Source organism: Strigops habroptila, chromosome 12, assembly GCF_004027225.2.
Source record: "Strigops habroptila isolate Jane chromosome 12, bStrHab1.2.pri, whole genome shotgun sequence".
In the NCBI taxonomy this organism is placed as follows: domain Eukaryota; kingdom Metazoa; phylum Chordata; class Aves; order Psittaciformes; family Psittacidae; genus Strigops; species Strigops habroptila.
The window spans coordinates 21,688,314-21,709,301 of record NC_044288.2 but is presented as its reverse complement, the minus strand read 5'-3'; the positions used below and the strand labels follow the sequence as shown (position 1 = coordinate 21,709,301).

Here is a 20,988-nt window from a genome sequence, read left to right as displayed (position 1 = left end):
ACTTCCCATGCCGCATGTCTCCCTGCCCCAGTGCTCCCCATTTCCCCCCGTGTCCCCCCGTGTCCCCGTGTCTTAGCGCTCCGGCAACATGTGCGGCGCCGGCCACGAGGTGGCGCTGTGGACAAGGCGGGAGGGGGGGCGCGGCTTGCTGGCCGCGGTGGGCGGGGCTTCCCCAAAGGGGCGGGGCTTGCCCAGGCGAGGAGGCGTGGCCTAGGGAGGGCGTGTATTGTGGGCGTGGCTTGTGGCGGGGCGGGGCCTCGGGAGGGGCGGGTCCGGCCGCGGCAGTTCCGGGCTCCGCACGCGCGGGGCGGGCACCTGGACCGGGACCGGGACCGGGACCGGGCATCGCAGCGATGCAGCCGCCGCCGCGCAAGGTGAGCACGGAGCGGGACGCCGGGGACCGGGTCCTCCCCGGCTGCCAGCGGAGCAGGGCCAGGACCTGCTGGTCCCGAGTCGCCCCCGGCTGACCCTCACCGGGGCTGGGTGAAGCGGGGCCGCGGCTGGGTCCTGGCGGCCCGTACCTGCAGTGGCACCCGGGGTGCGGGGGGCAGTGGGGACCGGTGGTGGGGCAGCGCACGCCGCCCATCCCGGCCCGGCCGGGGCTGCAGCGTCGGCGGGCGCTGAGCGGTGCCGTCCCGCAGGTGAAGCTCACGCAGGAGGTGCGGGTCCACGTCCTGGAGCAGCTCTCGGGCCTGCAGGGCAAGCAGCAGCGGGATGCCGAGCTGCTGGAGGACATCAGGTAGGGCCCCACGCCAGTCTGTGTGTGGTGCATGTGTTGCCCCCTGCTCCCATCAGAGCTGAGACCGGGCAGCTCATCCCACGTGTGAGCCGGGGGCCCAGACCGCCCGCACGGCTCACCTTGAGCCTGCCGCGCCGAGGTCGTGGGCTCCACCACCCGCCGGGGTGGCCGGATGGGGGCATTGCGCTGTGGGGCGGTGGCAGGGGGGTGATGGCAGAGGTGGCCCGTCCCTACCCCCCTGTGTGGGTCCTCACCAGCTCTCTGTGCCTTCTCCCCACAGGTCCTACAGCAAGCAGAGGGCTGCCATCGACAGGGAGTACGGGCAGGTGAGAAGGTACCACCAGTTCATGGACCAGTGGGCTGAGGGGGAATAAGCACCAGAACCCCTCCTTCCTGCATGGGGGGGCTCCAGAGCAGGGCACGGCCCCACGCAGTGATGTACAGCGTTGGAAATTATCCAGGCTTGGCTGCTCTGTGCCAGCCATGAAGGGCTGTGGTGATGGGTGCAGCATTTTCCCTGCTGGAGAGGGCGGGACGGACACACTGACCACCTCAGGGCACCCACTGGGATGCTTTGCTGAGCACAGCATGGCCTGAACCTCACGTGTTTTGGGGGCTGGAGGGAAAATCTTGCAGTGGGAGGAAGCTGCTTGGCTCTGCTGTCTGCTGGGTCATCGCAGGGCTCTGCTCTTAAATGTCAGAGCTTTGGTTTGCTCGGCGAGATGTCCTCGCAGCATCCCTTGGGCACCGCCTGCAGCAGAGTTGCATCCCCCCCTCCCTGCAGCTGGGCTCCGTGCCACCCCGCTCCCTCTCCCCTCCCCAGGCTGGGGGGACACCATGCCCCCAGGGTTGGGGTCTTGCGCACTTGGCTTTGCTGGGGACTCTTCTACCCCACCTCTGTAGCCACTGTCCCTCACTGATGTCCCTTTGCCAGCCTCTGCCCCAAAAGCCACAGTGGGGGGTCCTCTCATCATAATGGCTGCTCCCCAAAAAGGTCTTCCTGCAGGGAGCATGATGGGATCCCTGCTGACCTCCAGCTTCTATGAGTTATGTGTCCTCCTTGCTCTGAGGATACCCATGGGGTGAAGAGACGATGTGGGGGACCTCAATTTCAGCCCCAGAGGAGGATGGAGCGGTGCCGGGGTGCTTGGCAGGGTTGGGGAGTGCTGGTGACACTGGGTCTGTCCACAGGCACTGCAGAGGCTGGCAAGCCAGTTCGTGAAGAGAGACTGGCAGCGGGGCCGCAGCGAGGCCGGCGACTCGAGGTGGGCTGGGGACAGGGGACAAGGGGCTGGGGCTGGTTGCACCCATCCATGGCTCTCCCAGCTGGGATATGCCTAATGCCAAGCAGGATTTCAGTGTTCTGGGGATGGGATGTCCTGAAGGATGTGGTGGTACCCAACTCAGATGGGACTGGGAATGCTGGCAGGGAGGCCGGAGGGTGCCCTGCCTTGTCCTAACCCCCATACCCCGCACAGGAGCGCAGTCGCTGTCTGGAGGGGTGTCATCGAGGGGACCGCGCACGCCGGGCAGGTCCGTGTCACCGCCTCGGAGACCTACCGTGCCCTCGCCACGGAGGCCGCCCGCACCGCCCGGCTCTCCAAGGAGAGGATGCTCAAGAAGGTACCAGGGCAAGGACATGTCCCCTGTGCCCGGGCGGTGGGGACAGCTCTGTGTGTGTCCCACTGCTGACACTCCCCACAGGGCATCGAGCGGCTGCAGAAGGCGCAGGCGGAGCTGCTGGAGACGGTGAAGGAACTGGACAAGGCAAAGAAGCAGTTCACCCACCTCCAGCGGAGCAACGAGGTGGCCAAAGACAAGGCAGCTGATGTGGAGGCTCGGTGAGCAGAGGGGATGGTGGGAAGGGGCCACCGTGGCTGCAGGATGGGCTCACATCCCCTCATCTATCCTTCCCAGGCTCCGGAAGAGTGATCGGAGGATATTTCACACCAAGGCCAGCCTGCAAAAGCTCAGCGCTAAGGTCAGCAGCAGGGGGTACCCAAACAGCGGGATGCCGGGGTCCATGGGGTGGTGGCCCCCAGCCCATCGCCAAGCCCTGCTCTCCCCATCCCCACAGTTCTCCGCACGCCTGGCCGAGCACTCGAGGCAGCTCGCAGGGGTGCACAACGAGTACAGCTTTGCCCTGGTCTCTGCTACTGCCCACCTGGAGCACTACTGGCGTGTGGAGCTGCCGGCTGCCATGCAGGTAGGAGCTGCCTGGACCCCCCATGTCCCTGCACAAGGGTCCCATAAGAAGCATCTCCCCTGTGCTGCTGAGGGGAGGTGCAGCAGAGAAGGTCCTGATGGTGGTGTAGGGATGTTCCCAGGGGGACGCAGGCAGTGCCAGGGGCGTTCCCCCCTGCTTTCCTGCAGGCATTGGATGGTGACCTCTATGAGAGGCTGCGGGAGCACTTGTCAGCAGCCAGCCGGACAGAGGTGGAGACCTGCTGGGCCACGAGGGACTGCTTCCAGGGCGTTGCGGAGGCATCCGCACGGGTAACAGCCCCTGACCAGGAGCTGGGGAGGGCAGGAGGGGATGGACAAGCCCCCCCGGCCTCACACTGCTCCGCTGCTACAGGTGTGCCGGGAGCAGGATGTTATCCTCTTCCTGCAGGAGCATCCTGCCTTCACCCTGGCCCCTGAGCAGCGCCTCCAGCTCACCGGGGTAGAGGAGGTAGGTGGTGGTGGTGGGACATCACAGCGGGGGGGTTCTGCACAACCAGCCCCTTCTCAGCCACTGTGTCCTCCCCCAGGTGTGCCTGCTGCCACCCGGGGATGACGGTGCCAGCCTGGAGAAGGAGGCACGGCGCTGGGCCACACGGGTGGCCCGGGACCACAAGAACAAGGCACACAGCGAGGAGGTGGGTGCTCTCCTTCCCCATGGGGAGGCGGGGTCAAGGAGGGGCTTTCTTCGTTTCCCCCCCTGCTCCCACTTTCCCATTGACCTCGGGGTGCCCACTTAGGTGCTGCAGCGGCTGGAGGCCAGGCGGCAGCAGGTCCCAGAGGTGGAAGCAGCCGCCGTGGAGCGGCAGATGGAAGAAGTGAGGGAGAACCTCCGGAAGGCAGAGGTGGGTTCCCCCGTCAGGATGCTCGGGGTGGCTTCAGGGTCTGCCACCTGCAGGGTGGTGGATGCAGGGATGGGGAGCTGTGGTGCCTGGGGATGCTCTGCCACCATGGCAGCCACGCTGGGGACTGGGGGCGATGGAGCTTGCTGGGCTGTCCCCCCACCCCATAGGTGTCCCCATAGACCTGGACCGTGTGTGTGTGTGCCCAGGTGAGCCGAGTGAAGGCAGAGGCACGGCTGGCGCTGCTGCGGGCAGCGGGGCTGGATGTGGACAGTTGGCTGGCGGGGGCCATGGTGGGGACAGGAGAAGAGGCTCCCTCAGGGCTGGATCCAGCCGAGTTCGATGACTACGAGGACAGTGACGAGCCGGATGAGGACGATGAGCCCGGCCCTGCTGCCCGTACCTACCCTTACACCTGCCGGGTGATCTTTGGGTACCAGGTACAGCCGTGGGTGCCTGTCCCTCACCCTGACTGCCCATGGCCAGCACCCTCAGCATCCCTGCCACTTTGTCCCCTGTCCCCTGCAGGGCTGCCAGGCAGACGAGCTGTCCATCACCCAGGGCGAGGAGCTGGAGATCATCGAGGATGGGGATGCAGAGGAGTGGGTGAAGGTGGGAGCAGGCTCAGCATCCCCCCACCATGCTGGGGGGACACATTGCGGAGGTCCCCCATGCTGTCCCCTCCCCGGGGGCAGGGGTGGTTATGTGGTTTCTGTCCCCTCAGGCTCGGAACAAGGCAGGCCAGGTTGGCTACGTCCCTGAAAAGTACCTGCTGTCCCTGGGGGGTGAGCCAGAGGCGGGCCTTGGTCCCCCGGGACCCTCTGCATTGCACCGCCAGCTCTCCAGCATCATGGCTGCAGAACTGGTGCTGGAGCCCGGAGGTGGGTCCTGGGGTATCCCCCCTCCAAACCCTGGGGATGAGGACAGGTCACCCAGAGGGGGCTGAGCCCCTGCCCCATCCTCCCCACAGCCTGGCTCGTGCGAGCCCTGTATGACTACGAGGGGCAGAGCCCCGAGGAGCTGAGCTTCCCCGAGGGGGCCATCATTCGGGTGCTGCCCCGTGCCACTGGCGAGGTGGACGATGGCTTCTGGACGGGTGACTTCAATGGCCGCGTTGGTGTCTTCCCCTCACTGGTGGTGGAGGAGCTCACCGGGGCCCGGGGGACAACTGGGCAGGTCAGTGGCCCATGGTCATTGTGTCCCATTGCCATGGGGCAGCCCCCTGTCTTGTGCAGTGGCTGCTGGGGGTAAGACCCCCCCCTTCCTGCTGTTCCCATCCCTCTTGGCTGTATCTTCCCAGGAGCTGCCGTCGCCATCCCCACCGCCCTTCTCCCCTCCTGGCCTCACACCCGGGGCCAGCCTGGCCCCCAACCCTTCTCCTGAACCATCGTCTCTGGGAGGTGAGTGCTGGGGGGCTGGGGAAGGGGCTGGGGGGCAGGCAGGGAGCTGGGCTGAGCTGCTGCGCCCTTCCAGGTTGCCGGCAGGATGGCACGGGCAGCGGGCAGAGCTCTCCGGACCTGGCAGCCACCCGCCTCCGGCCGGTAAGCCCCATTACAGCGATGCTGTGCCCCCAAAGCTGCCCCCAGCCCTCCCGTAACGGGGGACAGCACTACCTGTATGCTTTGGAGGGGTTGGAGGGTGATGAGAGGCCTTGGTACCACTTCTCTCCTCTTTCCGCAGCTCCGTGCACCACCGCCACCGCCCGGGAGAGGCCCCGAGCCTGACCCTGAGCTGCACTTCAGCTGACCCAGCAGCTCCCCACATCGCTCCCTGCTCCCCAAAGCGCTTCACCCCAGCGAGCCCCCATGGGCTGCTGTCCTGGCAGCAGGGGCTTGCACTGCCTCGTACCCTGAGCTGGTCTCTCCAGGGGCCACATCCTGCCCAGCACTGCTTGCGGAGTGGTCCTGCATCCCTCTACAGCACGGGACATCGTCACAGCCCCTCTATTGGGGTGCTCAGTGCTAAGGCTGGGCCCCATCTCACCCACCTCTTGCCTCTGCCCCTTCCTCCTGGCATCGCCCATGCTCCCCCAGTGCAGCCCTGGTTCCTGGGGGGGCTGAGCCCTGGGGTCATCTCCCCACAGGTAGGAGTAGGCACTGGGGGCTGTGCCCCAATAAAGCCAGTTGAGACTCTCCTGAGGGGTTCAGCAGCTTTAATGGTTTTTAGCTTGTCTATGTACAGTGCGGTTACACACCAAAGCTCGCTGCGGGCACGGGGGCTGCCCGCTGGCCTGGCTGCAATCCTGCCCCCCCCGGGCCGGGCTCCAGCCCTTCCTGTGCTGGGAATGGGGCTGGAAGCTCCTCTCTCCGCCTCATCCCTCAGGGACCTGGCCAGGTCCCTCGCCGGTGCAGGATGTGTGCCTGTGCCCGCTCTGCGTGGCAGGGGTGCCCGGGGGGGCTGTGCTCTGTGGTAAACGTGCTGGGTGGGTTGAGGGGTGCTGCTCCCCACCCCGGGGGAGCTCAAGCTGCTGCCTCCATCCCTGCCCTTCGCTGCAGCCCCTCGGGTCCATCCTTCCCCCAGCACCAGGGGGCTGTGGGCACCGGATGGGCAGTGGGGACCGAGTCCTGTCCTGCCCCCGCCAGGCCCGGGGGGGGGTCTCCGGGGCAGGTGCGGTGGGTGGGAGTCAGGTACCTATTGCCAATGGGATGAGGTCCGGCACCGAGCGCGTTGTCTGCAACGTCGGCGCGTCGCTCCGGCCATGCCAAGCGCGTAGCTGCCCACCCGGGGCCGGGGCTGGCTGCCCCACGGATACCCCACGGCAGAGCCCCCAGCCCGGCGGGGGTCAGGGGCTGAGCGCCTCCCGTCCGCGCTCCAGCCAGGAGCAGAGAGGAGCTGTGGGGAGAGGGGGCAGGATCGGGCTCATCCATGCGCCCATGGCATCCCCCATCAGGTACAACCAGGCTGTCCTGGCACTGTCTACCCAGAGCCAGCGCCACTGCCTGGGGCTGGGCACACTGGTGACAGGACCTGCCTGTGCAGGAGCTGGAGCATTGGGAACCAACCTTCCTGGAGCAGGGGTTCACCCTCTCTCCATCACCAGGCTGTGACCCACTAGGGCAGGGACACAGCCAGTGCCTTCCCACCCCATCCCAGACATCGCCCCGGGACTGGGGACAAGCACTCACGTCACACAGTTGCTCCTGGGTCCTGCACCATGGCCCTGGGCTCCTGTGGGATGGAGGAGGGATGTGGAAGTCAGTGCCCCTGTGGGACCAGGGTCCTGGGGTAGGGGGTCAGGTCTCCACTGGCCACAGCAGTGACCCATGGGCCAGTGGGCAGAACCCCACTGAGGCTCCAGCTGACAACAGCCCAAACACCATCTCACTGCCCTTCCTCATCACCTGCAGGACGCACTGAGTAGCAACTAATAACCCTTGTGGTGGCCCTGGCTGGGACCTGAGGATGAGAGAGCATCCGAGTGGTGCCCAGGCTTGGTGACAAACATCCCAGTGAGGTCTCTACAGTTCTCTTGGAACCCCATGTCCTGGAGCACACCAAAGCAACACTCCAAAGCCTGGTGAGTGCAGGGTCTGAGGTAAGAGTCTGGTGCCACAGAGGAGAAATGTCCCTGCATGTAACTGCTTCCCCAGTGATCAGAGGGACCACAGCCATTGCCAAGGCGTAATGGGCCATGGGAGGAAGGAGGAGCTGCCGCCACCTCTCCAGGTCTCTGGAGAAAGGCCCATCAGCTCTGTCCTGCTTGGATGCCTTGGGCTGCCCTTCACAGAACAGCTCAAACCTTCCAGCCTGGCCCCCAGAAAGCAAAGAGGGGAACAATAAACACAGTGAGTTCCTGCCTTTTCCTTAGCTTATGCTCAGCCGGGAACCTTTCCCTGGGCTCTCCCATGCTGCCCCAGTCGGCTCCATCCCACCTCTCTGCCAAGGGCTGCAGGCATGGTCCATGCCTGGCCTATGGAACTCCAACAGAGCCAGTCCCAGGGAATGTCCCTGGCTCTTTACCCAGGTGGTTTGCTTCCCTTTTCTTCCAAGGGCTTTGCCACATGTGTCCAGTGCTGGTTTTGTGCCAAGGCCAGCTCTTGGGGCTGCTGATGCAGATGGGGTGACATTGCATAAGGTGCCTTCCCCAGCCGCCTTCACAAAAGTCTTTCTGCATAACTCCAGGTGAGTCAGTGAACACGTTGGGTAGCTGCTGCCATCACCAAAGGTCTACCCTCATCTGCGCAGTGGTGACAGCCACTGACATGGAGCGAATCCCCCAAATTGGGGGCTATTGATGGCCAAGCAACTGGTGTCCTCGCCAGTGCTCTTTGGCACCTCCAGCAGGGTGGTTGAGTGGGAAGGTTGGGAGATACCAGGGTGCTGGGAGCTCCAGCCGTGGTGGCCTCCTGTCTGAGCACAGCCAGCACCAGCCCCTCTGCAGCAGGGAAAAACAACCAAGAACTGACTGGTTGGCTTCACCATCTCCTAGACTTTGAGGCAAGAAAGGCTCCTGGAGCCATCTGTCCCTGCCTGGATATTGCTGGCTATGTTGAGCCCCAGCATTGTGGGGAGGGACCAAGTTATGTGCAGTGACAGAGCTCCTTCAGGTCAAGTAAAAGTCATCCCAGTGGATGTCTCCAGAGAGCCCAACCACAAAGGAAAACTCACCCCCTTGCCCACGGGGCAGCTGGCAGCAGGTCTGCAGCATCCCCTGTGCAAGTCAACCGGTGACCTGCCTTTGCCCCAGCAGTGCAGGTAGTGGGAGGGTGGGAACTGTCACGGTAGCTCTGCATCCCCCAGGCATTAGAAGCAGACGGAGTCAAGAAAGGTGAGCAGAAGCAGGGCGGCAGGACAGGCCAGGTCCCACAGCCCAGCTCGCTGTCCCCGCTGCACAGCTCACACCACTGCACTGGGGCTGGTTGATGTTGTCAGCAGCATTTGGGGTGCTGCCACAACCCAAACTCCCCAGTCCAGAGGACCATATGGGGACAAGGAGGAAGAGGAACCCACCTGTTGCGCCACATCCTCCACTCCAGGCTGTTTCCTGCTGCTGTCATCTCTTCCCAAGTCATCAACCTGCTCGTGCAGGCTCAGGCTCCCATGAATATCCGACACTTCATCTGCCGACCCCAGTCCGGTCTCCTCCAGGCAGATGCTGGCTCCTTCCTGCACCAGCGCTCCCGGGATGCTGGGACTCGACCCTCCCAGCACCCGCTGGCTCAGGAGCTTCCTCTGGCGGCTGGTGCTCCCGGGGACAGCGCCAGCATCCTGCAGGGATCCCGCCGTGCCGGAGCCCTTGCCTGCCCGTCGGCTGCCGCGAGTGCCGGAGCTGGCTGGTGTGTTGGGGGCTGGGGTGGTGGAGCAGCTCTGCCCCCTGCTTCTGCCACCCTGGACACCTTTCTGGACATCTCCGTTCTGCAGGCCACCCGTGGGGACAGTCCCATTGCGTGCCCGCTCCCGTTGGAGCCTATCGCTGCTGTGCTCCAGCTCTTCTGTGCTCAGCTCCCGGCTGCCATCAGGCAGGGGCCCATCCTGCTGCTCATGGAAAGTGGGTTTCTTCCCGATGTGTGTGACACGAAACCTGGAATGGGGGCAGGATGGATCAAAATCCTTTCCCTCCTCTTCCCCAGCTGTATTCCCAGCTTGCCTGCACCTCCAGCCTTGGATCTCCTCTCTTTGCCATCAACTGGAGATGATCTCCAACCTTGCAGATCCAGTCGACACCACCGATCTGCACTCTAGCCATGCCCCCACTGACTTGACCCCATTTTCCCCTTCATTTTTGGCAGAACAAATAGAAACAGAAGGATGAAAAGGTCAATCCAGGTGTTGCCCAGTGTAGATCCTGCCATCCTGTTTTCCCTACAGCAAGATGGGTCACAGCTCTTGGAAATGCTCCAAGATGCAACCTGGATGAGCAGGAGTTTGTACAGAAACTCAGGGGTTGATTCAGAGGGTGAAATGCAAACCTGCTAAGCCTGGTGAGGAAGGGATGGCCACAAAGAGCTGCATGGAAGTTGCATGCACTGACTGAATGCCATCAGGGGAACAAGAGCCAGAGTTTTCAGCAGACAGCACACCCTGAGTGAGGGCAGGGACAGGCTTTGGGCAGAGTGAGCTATTTTTGGGTGTGGGGATCAAAGGCTGGAGGAGCTGTGTAAGTAAAATCCGCCAGAGCTCATTTTGCACTGTCCCTTGGAGTGACGGATGGCACCTACATGGTTCACCAAGATTCCACCATGTACCAGGTAACAGCTCAGAGAACTGAGGTAGTCAGGGGAAGAGCTGCAGAAGTTGGTCTGACACCCTCAAAGGATTAGTTTATAATCAGAGGTGATGCAGTACTGCATATAGGGAGGAGCAGTTAGGGATCTACCATAACTTTGGGATTTGTGAGGGGTAACATGTAGGCAAAGCCTAAAGGTCAGAACTGCGGTCGAGCTGGTTGTGACTGATGCTGTGACTCCTCTTCGTAAGCAAGGCAAGCCGCTGCTGGACCAGCAGACGGGAATACTCTTCCATGTGAGCTGGTGTCTACCAGCCAAAGAAGACTGATCCCACCACGGAGATCTCATGCAGTTCATGACTCACGCAGCAGCCCTGCGCTTGAGTCACATGTGGAGAAGCTGCAGATGGCCCTGGCTCTGCTGAGGCTCAGCTGTGAGCCAGCATCAGGGCAAAACACAACTTCAGCAGTAGAATTCAAGGTGCTGGGCCTGACAAACAGGGCACAAAGGTCAAGAACGTGGCAGTACAGCCATTCTGGAGGAAGAACCTGAGAAGAAAGGTCCAAGAGGTAAGAACAGATGCCACATGAGATGCCAGAGATGCAGGGGACCACTGCCAGGCTGAGGACCTGGTGGCAGTCTGTGGACAGCACAGCCCCTGCAGCAGATTGCTCTTGATTGGAAGGGTCAGGAAGAGAAATACTCCAGCTCCAGACTAGGCACACACAGGACTGCTCGGGTCAGGGCAAACAGCAGCAAATGTGGCCTTTCAGGTTTATCCAGATAATTGCAGATAAGGCACCAAGAACTACGATTCAGGAAAACCAAAGAATGTTCCAGTCCTGAAGAGGGACAGGGAGGAGGCACGAGTGGCAGGATCATTGCTTGGTAATGCCGTTGAGCAATGCCAGCCTGGAGGAGCCAGGAATGGATTCGAAGGAGCAGGCAGGGCTCAGACTGGAGCGGGCACAAGAGCTAATGTAACCGACCTCTGGTGGTGAGGGGAAAGGCAGGAGAGCACTGGCTGTCTGCCTGCCCAGCATCACTGAGGCATTTGATTCAGTAGGATGTGGCACTGTGGCTAAGAATGGAGGGTCAGAATCCCTGGAGGACAAGCTCTGCCACTGACAACAACTGGTTTAGAGAAAGCCCTAAGATAAATGGTAGATCAGTCAATAATGTAAGAGTGCAGATCATATAACGCTGATTGCCTCAGAATTATAGAATCATTTAGGAGCAAAAAGCCCTCGGGTGATCTCCAGTCCAACCCTCTGCTCGGAACCAGGACACCTCCCACCCTCAGGCAGGTTGCCCAGGGCCCTGTCCAGTCTCCAAGGATGGAGACCCCTCCACTCCTCTGGGCCCTGCCCCAGTGCTGCACCATTCTCATAGTGAAAGAGTGTTTCCTTATGTCTTTTCTGGATTCCTCTTGTTGCAGCTTTTGGCCACTGCCTCTTCCCTGTGCACCTCTAAGTGCCGAGCTCCATCTTCATTTAAGCTCCCCCACCCCTTTGGGTAGTTTTAGAGAGCAATGAGATCCCCCTCTATTATTTCTTCAGGCTAAATAAACCACATTCCCTCAGCAGTTCTTCACATGCCACATGCTCCAGCCTCTGGTGATCTTGGTGGACCTCCACTATCCTCACTTCTTTCCACTCCAATAGAGAGGAGCCTGTGCCTACCAGCTGCCAACCAGCCTCAGTGAGCTGTAGGTAACAATGAAGGGTGCTGGACTCCCAACCACTGTATCCAAGACAAAAGCAACAGCAAGGAAAAGAGAACAAAACCTGAGGATTGCAACAGAAGAGGTGGGTTAAAGGAGCTTTTGTCAGTAGGATCAGTCATGAGTCAAAGCACTTCCTGCAATCAAGATATTCCTGGTAAATAAGGCACAGCAAGAGCAGTACCAGAAGAGTCATCCGGGATCTGAAAGAGCAAACGGGCCAGCTTGGAAGAACCAGAATTTGGAGGTAGCTTTGTACCTCATGGGCTCACAGGACCCTTAGCACTTGGACCTCATACCAAGAGAAACAAGACATGGAAACTTGAAATATGACCTTGGAAAATGCTATGACCGTGCCATGGAGAAGGCTGATGTGACACAGGATATTAACAAGGATAAAGAGAGAAAAACCAGATTTGCAGGAAGGTGCCCCTAGGAAAGGAGGCGATCTTCTCTGGCACTCAGAGGTGAGTGAGAGAAGACTGAGAAGAGCATAGGCAAAGGGCACAGAGGAGTGGATGGAGGTGGGCACCAGCCAGGAAATGAGATTAGCCATGAGTACGCAACCATGCAGAGATCTGGCCACCAACCACCACCGCCAAGGACAGCTGACGGCTACAGGTGAAGAGGAAGCCAGAAGCCTTCAATCTCCAGCAAGTCCTGGAGATCATATCTGGAGTTCACCATGGGGAGGTCCAGCGTGTGTCTCCCCTTCCCCAGCTCCCCATCAAGCCCCTAGTTCACCTCCCTACTGAGACTCCTAGCTGTGATGGTGGAAAAACCCAAAACCCACCCCCGTGATGCCCACTCTGGCTCAACATCACCATGAGCAACTGTCTCTCTGGACCACAACGTGGAGCTTCAACAAGGCTTAGGCTCTGAATGAAGACCTGCTGCAGGATCTGAGCACAGCAGAGCTCTATGTCTCACCAAGGTGGCCATCCAAGGACCACCAGTTGCTCATCACCCTGCCCTGGTCAGCACAGCAGTGAGGAGCTGAGCCCTGGAGGGCTTTGCTAAAGGTTTTGTGCTGGGGAATAGGGCAACCTGGGCAATGCTGCAGATGGTACTAAAGGTTACTGACTACACAGAGACCACAGGAAGTCCCTTGAGGTGAAACCAGGAGGGGACTGGAAAGTATCTGTGAGAAGTATCAGGTACACTCCCCTATTCTTATATTCCTGCCATGTCATCTAATTACAGTCATTATTTGACACAGAGACCTGGAGGAGCACAGCCATCCTTTTGTTCTGATGATGGTGGCTGGTAACTTGGACCTGGGCCCTGCTGTCACCTCCTCTCTTTCCTAATGAGATCCCTAAAACCTGGGGTTACTGCCGCTGTTGGGCAGCAAGAGCCCTGCTTGCACATAGCTGGGACAGCAAGCTTTGAAAGGACGTGGATTTGGGGCTCTGCCCAGCACTGAGTCAGCAGAACAACCCAGGCTTGAGTCACCTTCCTCAAGGAGAAGGAGGTAAGCCACCACATAAGCATCATGGCCTGCCACATACCACAGGCATTTCCAGGTCCAAGAGGCACCTGAGCCCTCAGGACTCCCAGCTGCAGAGCCACAACTGGGGCATCTACATGGGGAAGAGCAAGAGGGTGCCTGGTGCTGGGCAAGTGGGGAAGGGGAAAGGAACAAGGCAACTGAGAAGACTCTACATGATGCTTGCTTCATCAGAGCAGATGGGCCATGTCTGGCAAGTGTCACTGAAGTACCTGCCCACTGAGAAGACAGTGGTCTCTCCAGGATGCATCCTGCCTTTGCCATCCTTGGACCGTCCTTGTCGATGCAGTGGGTGCCTCTTCCTCTTGCTGCAGTGGATGCAGGGAGCCTGCGTGGAGCCCAGATGCACCGTGTGGTGATGTGGTGGCCCTCCGTCCTGGCTGTTACGGTGGGGACAAAGGCTGCAAATAGGAGAAAGACATGACAGGTCATGTTATCTGGAGGAGAATTCCCAACCTTGGAGCAGCCTCACTGCAGCAAGCCCTGAGAAGCAGCAGCTCTGAAGGAGGCCTCCTCTGAGGACAGGCATGAGGAAGAGCTATCCCCCTTGACAGTGGAGTGAAGCACCCATCGCAATCCTCAGGAAAGCAGGACTTCTATTGGGAAGATGCTTTATAACAAGCTGGAAAGGGGCTGTCTGCAGTCTCCAGACCAAGGTGATACCCAAAGGCTGCTCCCTACTCCCTACAAGCTGGTATAGCCTTCCCTCACCTGGGCACTGGCACTGGGATGTCCCCTTCATTGTCCCCCAGCATCTCTTTGAGGGCCTCGGCGTTCCCTGAAGAGAGAGGAAGAAGGAAATGCATCAGCTAAACTGGTCAGCGCATCCCCAGGCCGGCCCTAGGAAGTGCTCACCTTCATTTTGTATGATGCATCTCACAATCTTCTCCACAGTGTCCTCGTTCAGCTCCTCCTCTTCATCTGGAAAGAGAAAACGTGGCACTGAGGGCTGGGATTTGGACAACGGTCCCTTCCCAGAGCAGCCATGTCAACAGAGAGGTTGGTGAAGCCTCATGTCCCCGCTATGGAGAAACCCATGGGGAACAGCAGATCTCTCACTCTGGAAAAGAAATGGCTAAACCAGCACCCATGTGTGTGGGGAAACACATATAGGGGTTGTGCTGCTCCTTCAGAACTGAAATGAGTGGGGAGGAGGTTCAAAACAAGTCAGAAGAGGAGGCTTTTTGGGGGAGCAGTCCAGCCCTGGAGCCCCTGGCTGCAGGATGCTTCTGGTGCTGAGTCTCCAAGGGTAAACTGAACAAGTTCACAGTAAAGAAACCCACTGGGGTCTGTTAAATACGGAGAAACCATCTCGGATGGAGAAAACCCAGAGCTGCACACTTTTAGAAGCCTAAAAGAGTATGCTGGGGAATCTTGGCTCGGTGTCTGCTCTGTTGTGCTATTCATCCCCAGCATCCTTCTCAACCTGCTTGTGGACACTGTTGGAGGCAGAAGGTTGGGCTGGCTGGACCTTCAGCCCAGTCCACGGTGTTACATGTTCCAGTGAGCAGGTCAGAGCCATGGTCCGGAAGGCAGCTGCCTCAAAGAGCATGGTCAAGGGCTACCACCATGATCCTGGAAGCCCACAGAGATGTTTCCCTGGGCTGTGGCATATCCAGCGGGCAAAGCCAATGCTGGAAAGTTCACACACTGTCTCCGTATGCAGCCAAGTCATTTAAGCCAGAGGAGTGTATCCAAGGACACTGGGAAGCTCCTGTTGTGTCCATGGGTGAGCTGGTGGAGCCATGTTACTTCCCTGTGCATGAGAAGTGGTAGGAGGAGGTGCTGATCCCCCCAGGCACCAGTGATGGCACAGGGAAGCTGAAGGAGGTATGTAGCACCATTTGGCCTACAGAAGCAGTCAGAGGAACGTGTCTTCTCCATTTCAGCAGAGACTCATGAAACCATCAAAAGACAGATCTTGCTTGGACCAGGCTTAGACCAGTTTGCACGCAAGAGTGACTTATAGTGGCCTGAAGTGATGGAAAAAAAACCTAAAGATCCCCTTCTGGCATTTCTTTGGGCACAGATACCAAGGAAACACACCTATTCCTCCAGCACGCATGAACACAACAGGGACCGGAGGAAGACATGAGCAATAGCAAACACCATCCTGGCTCCATGCTGGACCTCCTAATGCTAAAAGGGCAGAGGGACGGCTTGTGCTCTGGCTGAGGGATGCTTTACTTGTAGGGGACATGGGACATAATTCAGGTGCTGGGGATTCAGCAGGATCTGGCTGTTCAACAGCATTATGTTTTGGTGATAATGCTGCTTTTGGAAGAGCCAGATGCTGGTTCCCACCTCCTTGGCACCACCAGACTTCCCAGCCCATGGAGCTGGTATTTCAGAGGGCTCTCCAGACAATACTCCCAATCCCCAGGGAACACTGCGCTGCCCATCCCTTTTTCCCAACCCAGCAGCACATGATGGGTAATCCTCCCATCCCCAGCCCACATTCCAGAAGTGTGTTTAAGGAGCATCAGTCCACACCAGGCAAAAGACAGCATCAGATCCCCACTGAGCCCCCCGAGCCCCAGCACTCACTGGCCTGGAGCTCCGCCAGCACGTCTTTGTTATCTGGGTCGAGCTCGTCCCGGAAGGTCCGGCACCGGTAACCCTTCTTCTTCAGGACATGGCAGATCAGGAAACCCACCAGCCCCATGATGAAGAAGACAAGGACGAGGAGGAAGACCATAGACAGGCTGTGCTGGGGGTCTGACTCCCCATCGTCGGTGCTGTGCTGGTCTGACATGCGGATCTAGGAGAAGGGGGAAGGCAGCTCAGAGACCCCAGTGCTCACCCCCTGCCAGGCTCCCCATGCCCATCTTCTTCTTCCTCTTCTTCCTCCTGCCCCCCTTAGGCAAGAGCCAGCTCCCAGCTTGGGGTGGGCTGCCAAGGGCTCATCTCTTGCCCCACAAGGTCCATTGTGGTTGGGGGCCCACGGAGGAGAGGGCGGGCTGGAGGTGGCTCGGTGCAGTTTCCCAAGGACACTACTGCCCCACACGCACCCGGCAAGAGGCACCCCAAGGGCAGCGGTGGCAGCATCCCCGCAGGCCTGCCCGGCCCCCGGCTGCGGCGCTTCCCCATCCCTTGCAAGCAGCTTCCCAAGGGCACCGGTGTCCCGGCCTCCGCCGGGCTCTGCGGCGAGCGGCATCACCCCGCTCGCCCTTGCAGGAGGATGAGCATCCTCACCGCACAGCGCCGACCCGCCGCCCCCTGCATCCCTCGCTACTCACGGCCGGGGGCCTCCACCGGCACAGGCAGAGGCAAAGGCAGAGGCAGGGCAGGCAGGGAGCCGCGGCAGCCGGGCGGGCGGAGGGCCGAGCCGGCCGGCAGCTCCCGCATCGTCCGCCCGCAGAACAGAGCTCATTCTCTCCGCCCCGGCTCCCCTGGGCTTTCCCATCTCCCTTGCCGGGGGCTCAGAGCTCGGCCGCCCGCTCGCCGGTTCCACTTCCCGGTGCGAAGCGGGGTGTCCCCCGGCTGTCCCCGCTGCTGCGGCGGTACCTGGGCCTGCGGTCCTCCGCAGCGCTCTCCTCTTCACCTTCACCTGCCTCCTAGCAACCCCGCATCCCTGCGGCCGGGGACCGCGGCGAGCATCCTCTGGCCCCCCGGCTCCCGGCTGCCTCTTCCTTCCTTGGAAGGAGCCAAGCTGCTCCTGGCAGCCGCGGCAGCCCGCCGCTGCCTGACAGCAAGAGCAACCCGCCTGTCCCGGCGCTGGGAAAAATCACTCCGAAGCGGTTTCAGCGGATGAAGGTGCGGAGAGAAGCTCAGGGAAATGCCGGCGGCTGCAGCGGGGAGCAAACGGGAATGCCGCTCAGGGAAGCCGGTGCTGGCAAGCTGCTGCCCGCCCCGAGGCGAATAACCTCACCCACATGCAAGCCAGCCCTGGTTCCCCCTCGCACCCTCCTTTCCGAAGCGCTCGGCGATTTTTAGAACACTGAGCCGTAGTGATGGGGGGGTGCAGAAGGGTGGAAGTGGGGCTCAGCAAGTCCAGGACCGGTCCTGCACTGGTGTGTGTCGGGGGAGAGGGGTGCAGACACCCTCACCATGATCACAGCACCAGTGAGATGGTGGAAAAGGAGCCTCGGGAGACCCCACACCCCAACCCTCTGCCCCAGCCAACTGTCTCTGCCTCCTTCCTCAAAAGGAGTGGCTGATCCATTTGAAATCTCCAGTTGCCGTGGCCCCAGGACCTCCTTTTCCATTTCCACCACATTATCCTCACTCTGGGAGGCTTCAGCCAACTCTCTTTTCCTACTGCAACCTAGGCTTGCTCCTGTCCATCCTTAGCCCACCTGCCAGTTCTCCACCCACACCCTGAGAAGCACAAGCAAACCTTGAAATTCCTCACACCCCATCTCTACTGAACTGTCTATCTACATACACATTTATTTGTAGGAATTATCCCACCGTACTCCGTGTTGCTGTGAGGCAACCTGCAGCTCCTCCAGGCTTTCAACTATGTAATGATGAGGGCTCCTGTCCCTCTCCACAAGTGAGGGCAACTCAAGTGAGAACCAAGAGTCACCTCTCATGAGCCCAGGAGCCTCCTCCATCACTGTAATATCAGGAGGTCACAGCATCGTAGGTATCACCCATGCATCTGCTGTCCTGGTAGGGAGGCAGCTCCTAAGATGGGCCATCTATGGCAAGAAGAGACCACAGGCAGTGAGACTTATTCCTCCTGCCATTCACTGCTATGGCCACAGGAGAGGAGAGGTCTCCTAATGCTGGAACAAGTTGCAGCATCATTCGAGTCTCTGCTAATCAAAACCTTAAGGGTGGTTTACTCCTTGCCCTTGTTTCTTTGAAGAGGGGGACCTCGCAGGTCTGGGTTTCTGCAGAGCCCAGAGGGGATGCAGTCATGCTGAGCTTATTCCCATTTTCCTCGTGCCCACACGTGCTGTCCTGCACAACAAATCACTCTTTCTCCTCCCAGGCATTCCCGCCCACCCAATGCATTGCTGCATCCTACTCCCTTTCCAGCCTCCAGCCATGCCAAGCAAAAATAGCCCGGGTTGCTCAGCCCCCTCCTCTTGGAGAGAAGATTCCCATTTTCCTCTGGTGTCGAAGCATTTCCACAACCCAGCAACCCACCCAGGGACAAATCCTGGTCTCAGTGGGGCGAACGGGATGAAGAGGGGGCTCCACTACTTGTCAAGCTGCTCCTGCCTGGCTCTGCATCTGGGTTATCCCAGCCCATAGTGTTTCTCTTCCTGATGCCCCCCCGCCCAGGGATGGTCCAAGTCTCCATCCTCCTTCCACCAGCCCAGCCTCAGCATCCCCCTGGGCTGCTCAGTCCTCCTCCCATGGTGGGACCCCATTAGCACTTCAATGGCCACACCATGAGCCTCACAGGTGACCCAAGAAAGACATCACAGTTCCTCTCTGCCCTGAGACCAGGCAGGCATAAACCCACACAGCTGAGCTCTCCCTTCCAACCAGGATGTCTGAGCCCATCCTGGCCAGTGGGGATGCTCCCACATGGGTCTGAGCCCCACACCATGCCATGGAGGTGTGAACACAGCTGTGGGCTGGATGCTCATGGCTCACCCAGAGGCTGGACTCTGCACCCTCTGTCCCCTCCCGACCCCCTCTCAGCTCCTGTCCCCATCCTGTGCAACCCCACCAGTCAAGGTAGTGCAAGCTGAGACACAGCACCAGTCCTGCTGGAGCTCCAAATTCTTGGAGGTTTTTGTCCCTCTTGCGCCATTGCCTGGAAGCCCTTATATTTTAAGCCACCAGGTCTAAAGGTGGGCAGGGAAGGAGGGGACAGAGCAATGAGGAGGGAGTGGAAGGACAGTTTTGTCCCACATCGTCCCATCCCATGGCCAGCTCCGGTCCCGGTGTATCACCACATTACCTCTTGTCTATTCTCTTCCCACACCTCCTCCGCAGCCATCACGACAGACGTAACCCCACAAACAATGTGGCGGGTTTCTCCTCTCAGGGGATTGTCTGCCCCGGTCCCACTGGTTGTCCACGTGGCAGCTAAACAGGCCAGATCATCTGGCTCCAGCAATCCTGCCGGCACGCTCCAACCGGGGTCTCCACTGTGATGCTCAGCCCAGAAAATGCCATCATCTCTGTAAAAGTGCTACGTCCCATCGCATCAAACATCTCCCTGACTATTAAGCCCTTATTTAAGTTTTTCAAAGCTAATGGCCTTTAAACCACAGCATGGTTATGCTCTCTGAGCACAAAGAGCATCTAAAAATACCCTTCTCCGATGCTTTCTTTGCACCGCTCCAAGACTTGTGAAGATGCCCAGAGTAGCAACCAGCTTCCAGAAAGGGAGCTGGGCCAGCAAAGCGATCCCTGCTGGGAGCAGGGCCGTGTTTGTCCCTTCCTCGCCCCTTTCCCCAGCCAGCTGGACGCTATCTGGTGGCAGCACCTTGCAGAGTGACAACCAGGCGATCGTCATGCCGAGGGAGCAGCCCCACCGAGACGTCAGCGCGCTCCTCGCGTTCTCTGCTACACCCTTGTTGTTCTGCACGTTCAAAGCCTGTTTATTTAAATGGTGCTCGGGTCAGTGCTCACTGTGCCAAGAACCGCAGCTCTGAGTGCCCCCAGCCCTGTGGGGTCAAGCCAGACTGCCCTATGCCCCTCAGAGCATCCTTGCTCCTTTGGGGACAGCATCCTAAAGGGAAACATGCACAAGGAGCAGTGTGGAGGGAGCAGCATCCCTACAGTAGGTGGCAAAGCCAGCCAGAAGCATCATTTAATAATCCCATGATTTAATGGTGCCTTGAAACTAGTCCCTCGCCTGCTTGCTGCCAGCACAGCACCCAAAATCTCATGCCATCACCTTGACACCCTGCCAGCCGCATCCCGCACACCCCAGCCATGCATGCAGGAAGCTCCCCTTGCTGCACACCGAGGGGTTTCCCTCCCGCACGTGTATTACCCAGCACCAAAATCCTGTTGCTGAGAAGCCATGGAACATCCTGGTGTCAATCTGATGTGTTCTCCATCCTTATCCAGCTCTTGGCATGCCCCTTGGGCATCCTTGCTCTTTGCCTGCTGCTCTCTGAGACCCCAGTTTATTGCAAGTGATTTGGGCAGCCTGCCTCCAGCTCAGCATCCTTCTCCCCCAGCTTCCTGCCCGCGGGAAGTGATCAGGCAGGAAACCAGCAGCGCCAAGAGTTTGCCAAGCATTGATTTTGGCTAATTTGTTTTCCAAGCCTTTGGACAAGGCTACCTGCTCGTTTCATCTTTCCTTCTTTCCAGCTCTCAGGGAACAGGTTTTTGCCACCACCGTCGCTCACAGCATGGCTCCGGCCCTGTCCCTCGCTGGCTCCAGGGGAGGTTCAAGGTTTTTCTCCTGTTCCTCATGGCTGCTGTTTTGTACACAGCAATTTTCCATGGGGCTTTTGTCCTCCCCCTGCCCGGCAGTGCCTCCCTGCCCCCGATCCCTGCCAACCCCAGCAGGTTGTTGTTGAAGGGGGGACCTGCACTCTGGCAGGGTGGGACCTTGGGGGGCTGCTTGGCCAGGTGACAGCCAGCAGTGGCGGCCCCTATCAGGGGGCTGCTCCCCAGAAAGGAATGAATCCCAGCAAGGTTTGGGTGCCCCAAGGGAACCCCACTACCCCATCCACCGTGCCCTTGGCTGGTGGGCTGAGGCAGCTGGGGGTCTCTGGGAGACAAGTGGGGGTAACTGGTGAGCAGTGACTGGGAGGCAGCCGTAGGGCTACGGAAGAAAATCCAGGGGGCAAGTGGGATCAGCCGTAAGGCTACAGAAGAGAATCCAGGGGGGAACTGGGATCAGCTTGGAGTAACTT

General features: G+C 59.7%; 2 protein-coding genes across 6 annotated transcripts; one reads left to right on the top strand and one right to left on the bottom strand.

Annotated features, from left to right (window-relative positions):
- Window positions 1-291: 291 nt before the first annotated feature.
- Window positions 292-5,939, top strand: FCHSD1 (FCH and double SH3 domains 1). Its single transcript, XM_030504107.1, is given in 19 exon segments — window positions 292-374; window positions 642-739; window positions 1,020-1,065; window positions 1,931-2,004; window positions 2,218-2,362; window positions 2,444-2,580; window positions 2,657-2,720; window positions 2,817-2,945; window positions 3,113-3,235; window positions 3,318-3,413; window positions 3,493-3,600; window positions 3,703-3,807; window positions 4,014-4,244; window positions 4,333-4,416; window positions 4,529-4,685; window positions 4,775-4,980; window positions 5,105-5,274; window positions 5,276-5,345; window positions 5,485-5,939. Coding segments are annotated over 19 exon segments (2,130 nt in total). The 5' UTR covers window positions 292-353; the 3' UTR covers window positions 5,551-5,939.
- A 3-nt stretch (window positions 5,940-5,942) lies between these two features.
- Window positions 5,943-19,541, bottom strand: RELL2 (RELT like 2). 5 transcript variants are annotated; one of them, XR_003994117.1, is made up of 9 exons: window positions 19,071-19,541; window positions 15,752-15,965; window positions 14,060-14,125; window positions 13,916-13,982; window positions 13,417-13,605; window positions 8,755-9,325; window positions 6,930-6,972; window positions 6,436-6,636; window positions 5,943-6,334 (listed from the first exon to the last, which is right to left on the bottom strand). XR_003994117.1 is itself a non-coding variant. In XM_030504111.1 (9 exons), the coding sequence occupies exons 2-8, from the start codon at window positions 19,107-19,109 to the stop codon at window positions 6,931-6,933; spliced, it is 1,188 nt and encodes a 395-aa protein (XP_030359971.1). In that variant the 5' UTR covers window positions 19,110-19,293; window positions 19,428-19,541; the 3' UTR covers window positions 5,943-6,636; window position 6,930. The 5 variants fall into 5 exon arrangements, 4 of the variants coding, with proteins under 4 accessions (XP_030359971.1, XP_030359970.1, XP_030359972.1 ...); XM_030504111.1 differs by having other exon boundaries at window positions 5,943-6,636; window positions 19,071-19,293; window positions 19,428-19,541; XM_030504110.1 differs by having other exon boundaries at window positions 5,943-6,636.
- Window positions 19,542-20,988: the final 1,447 nt, after the last annotated feature.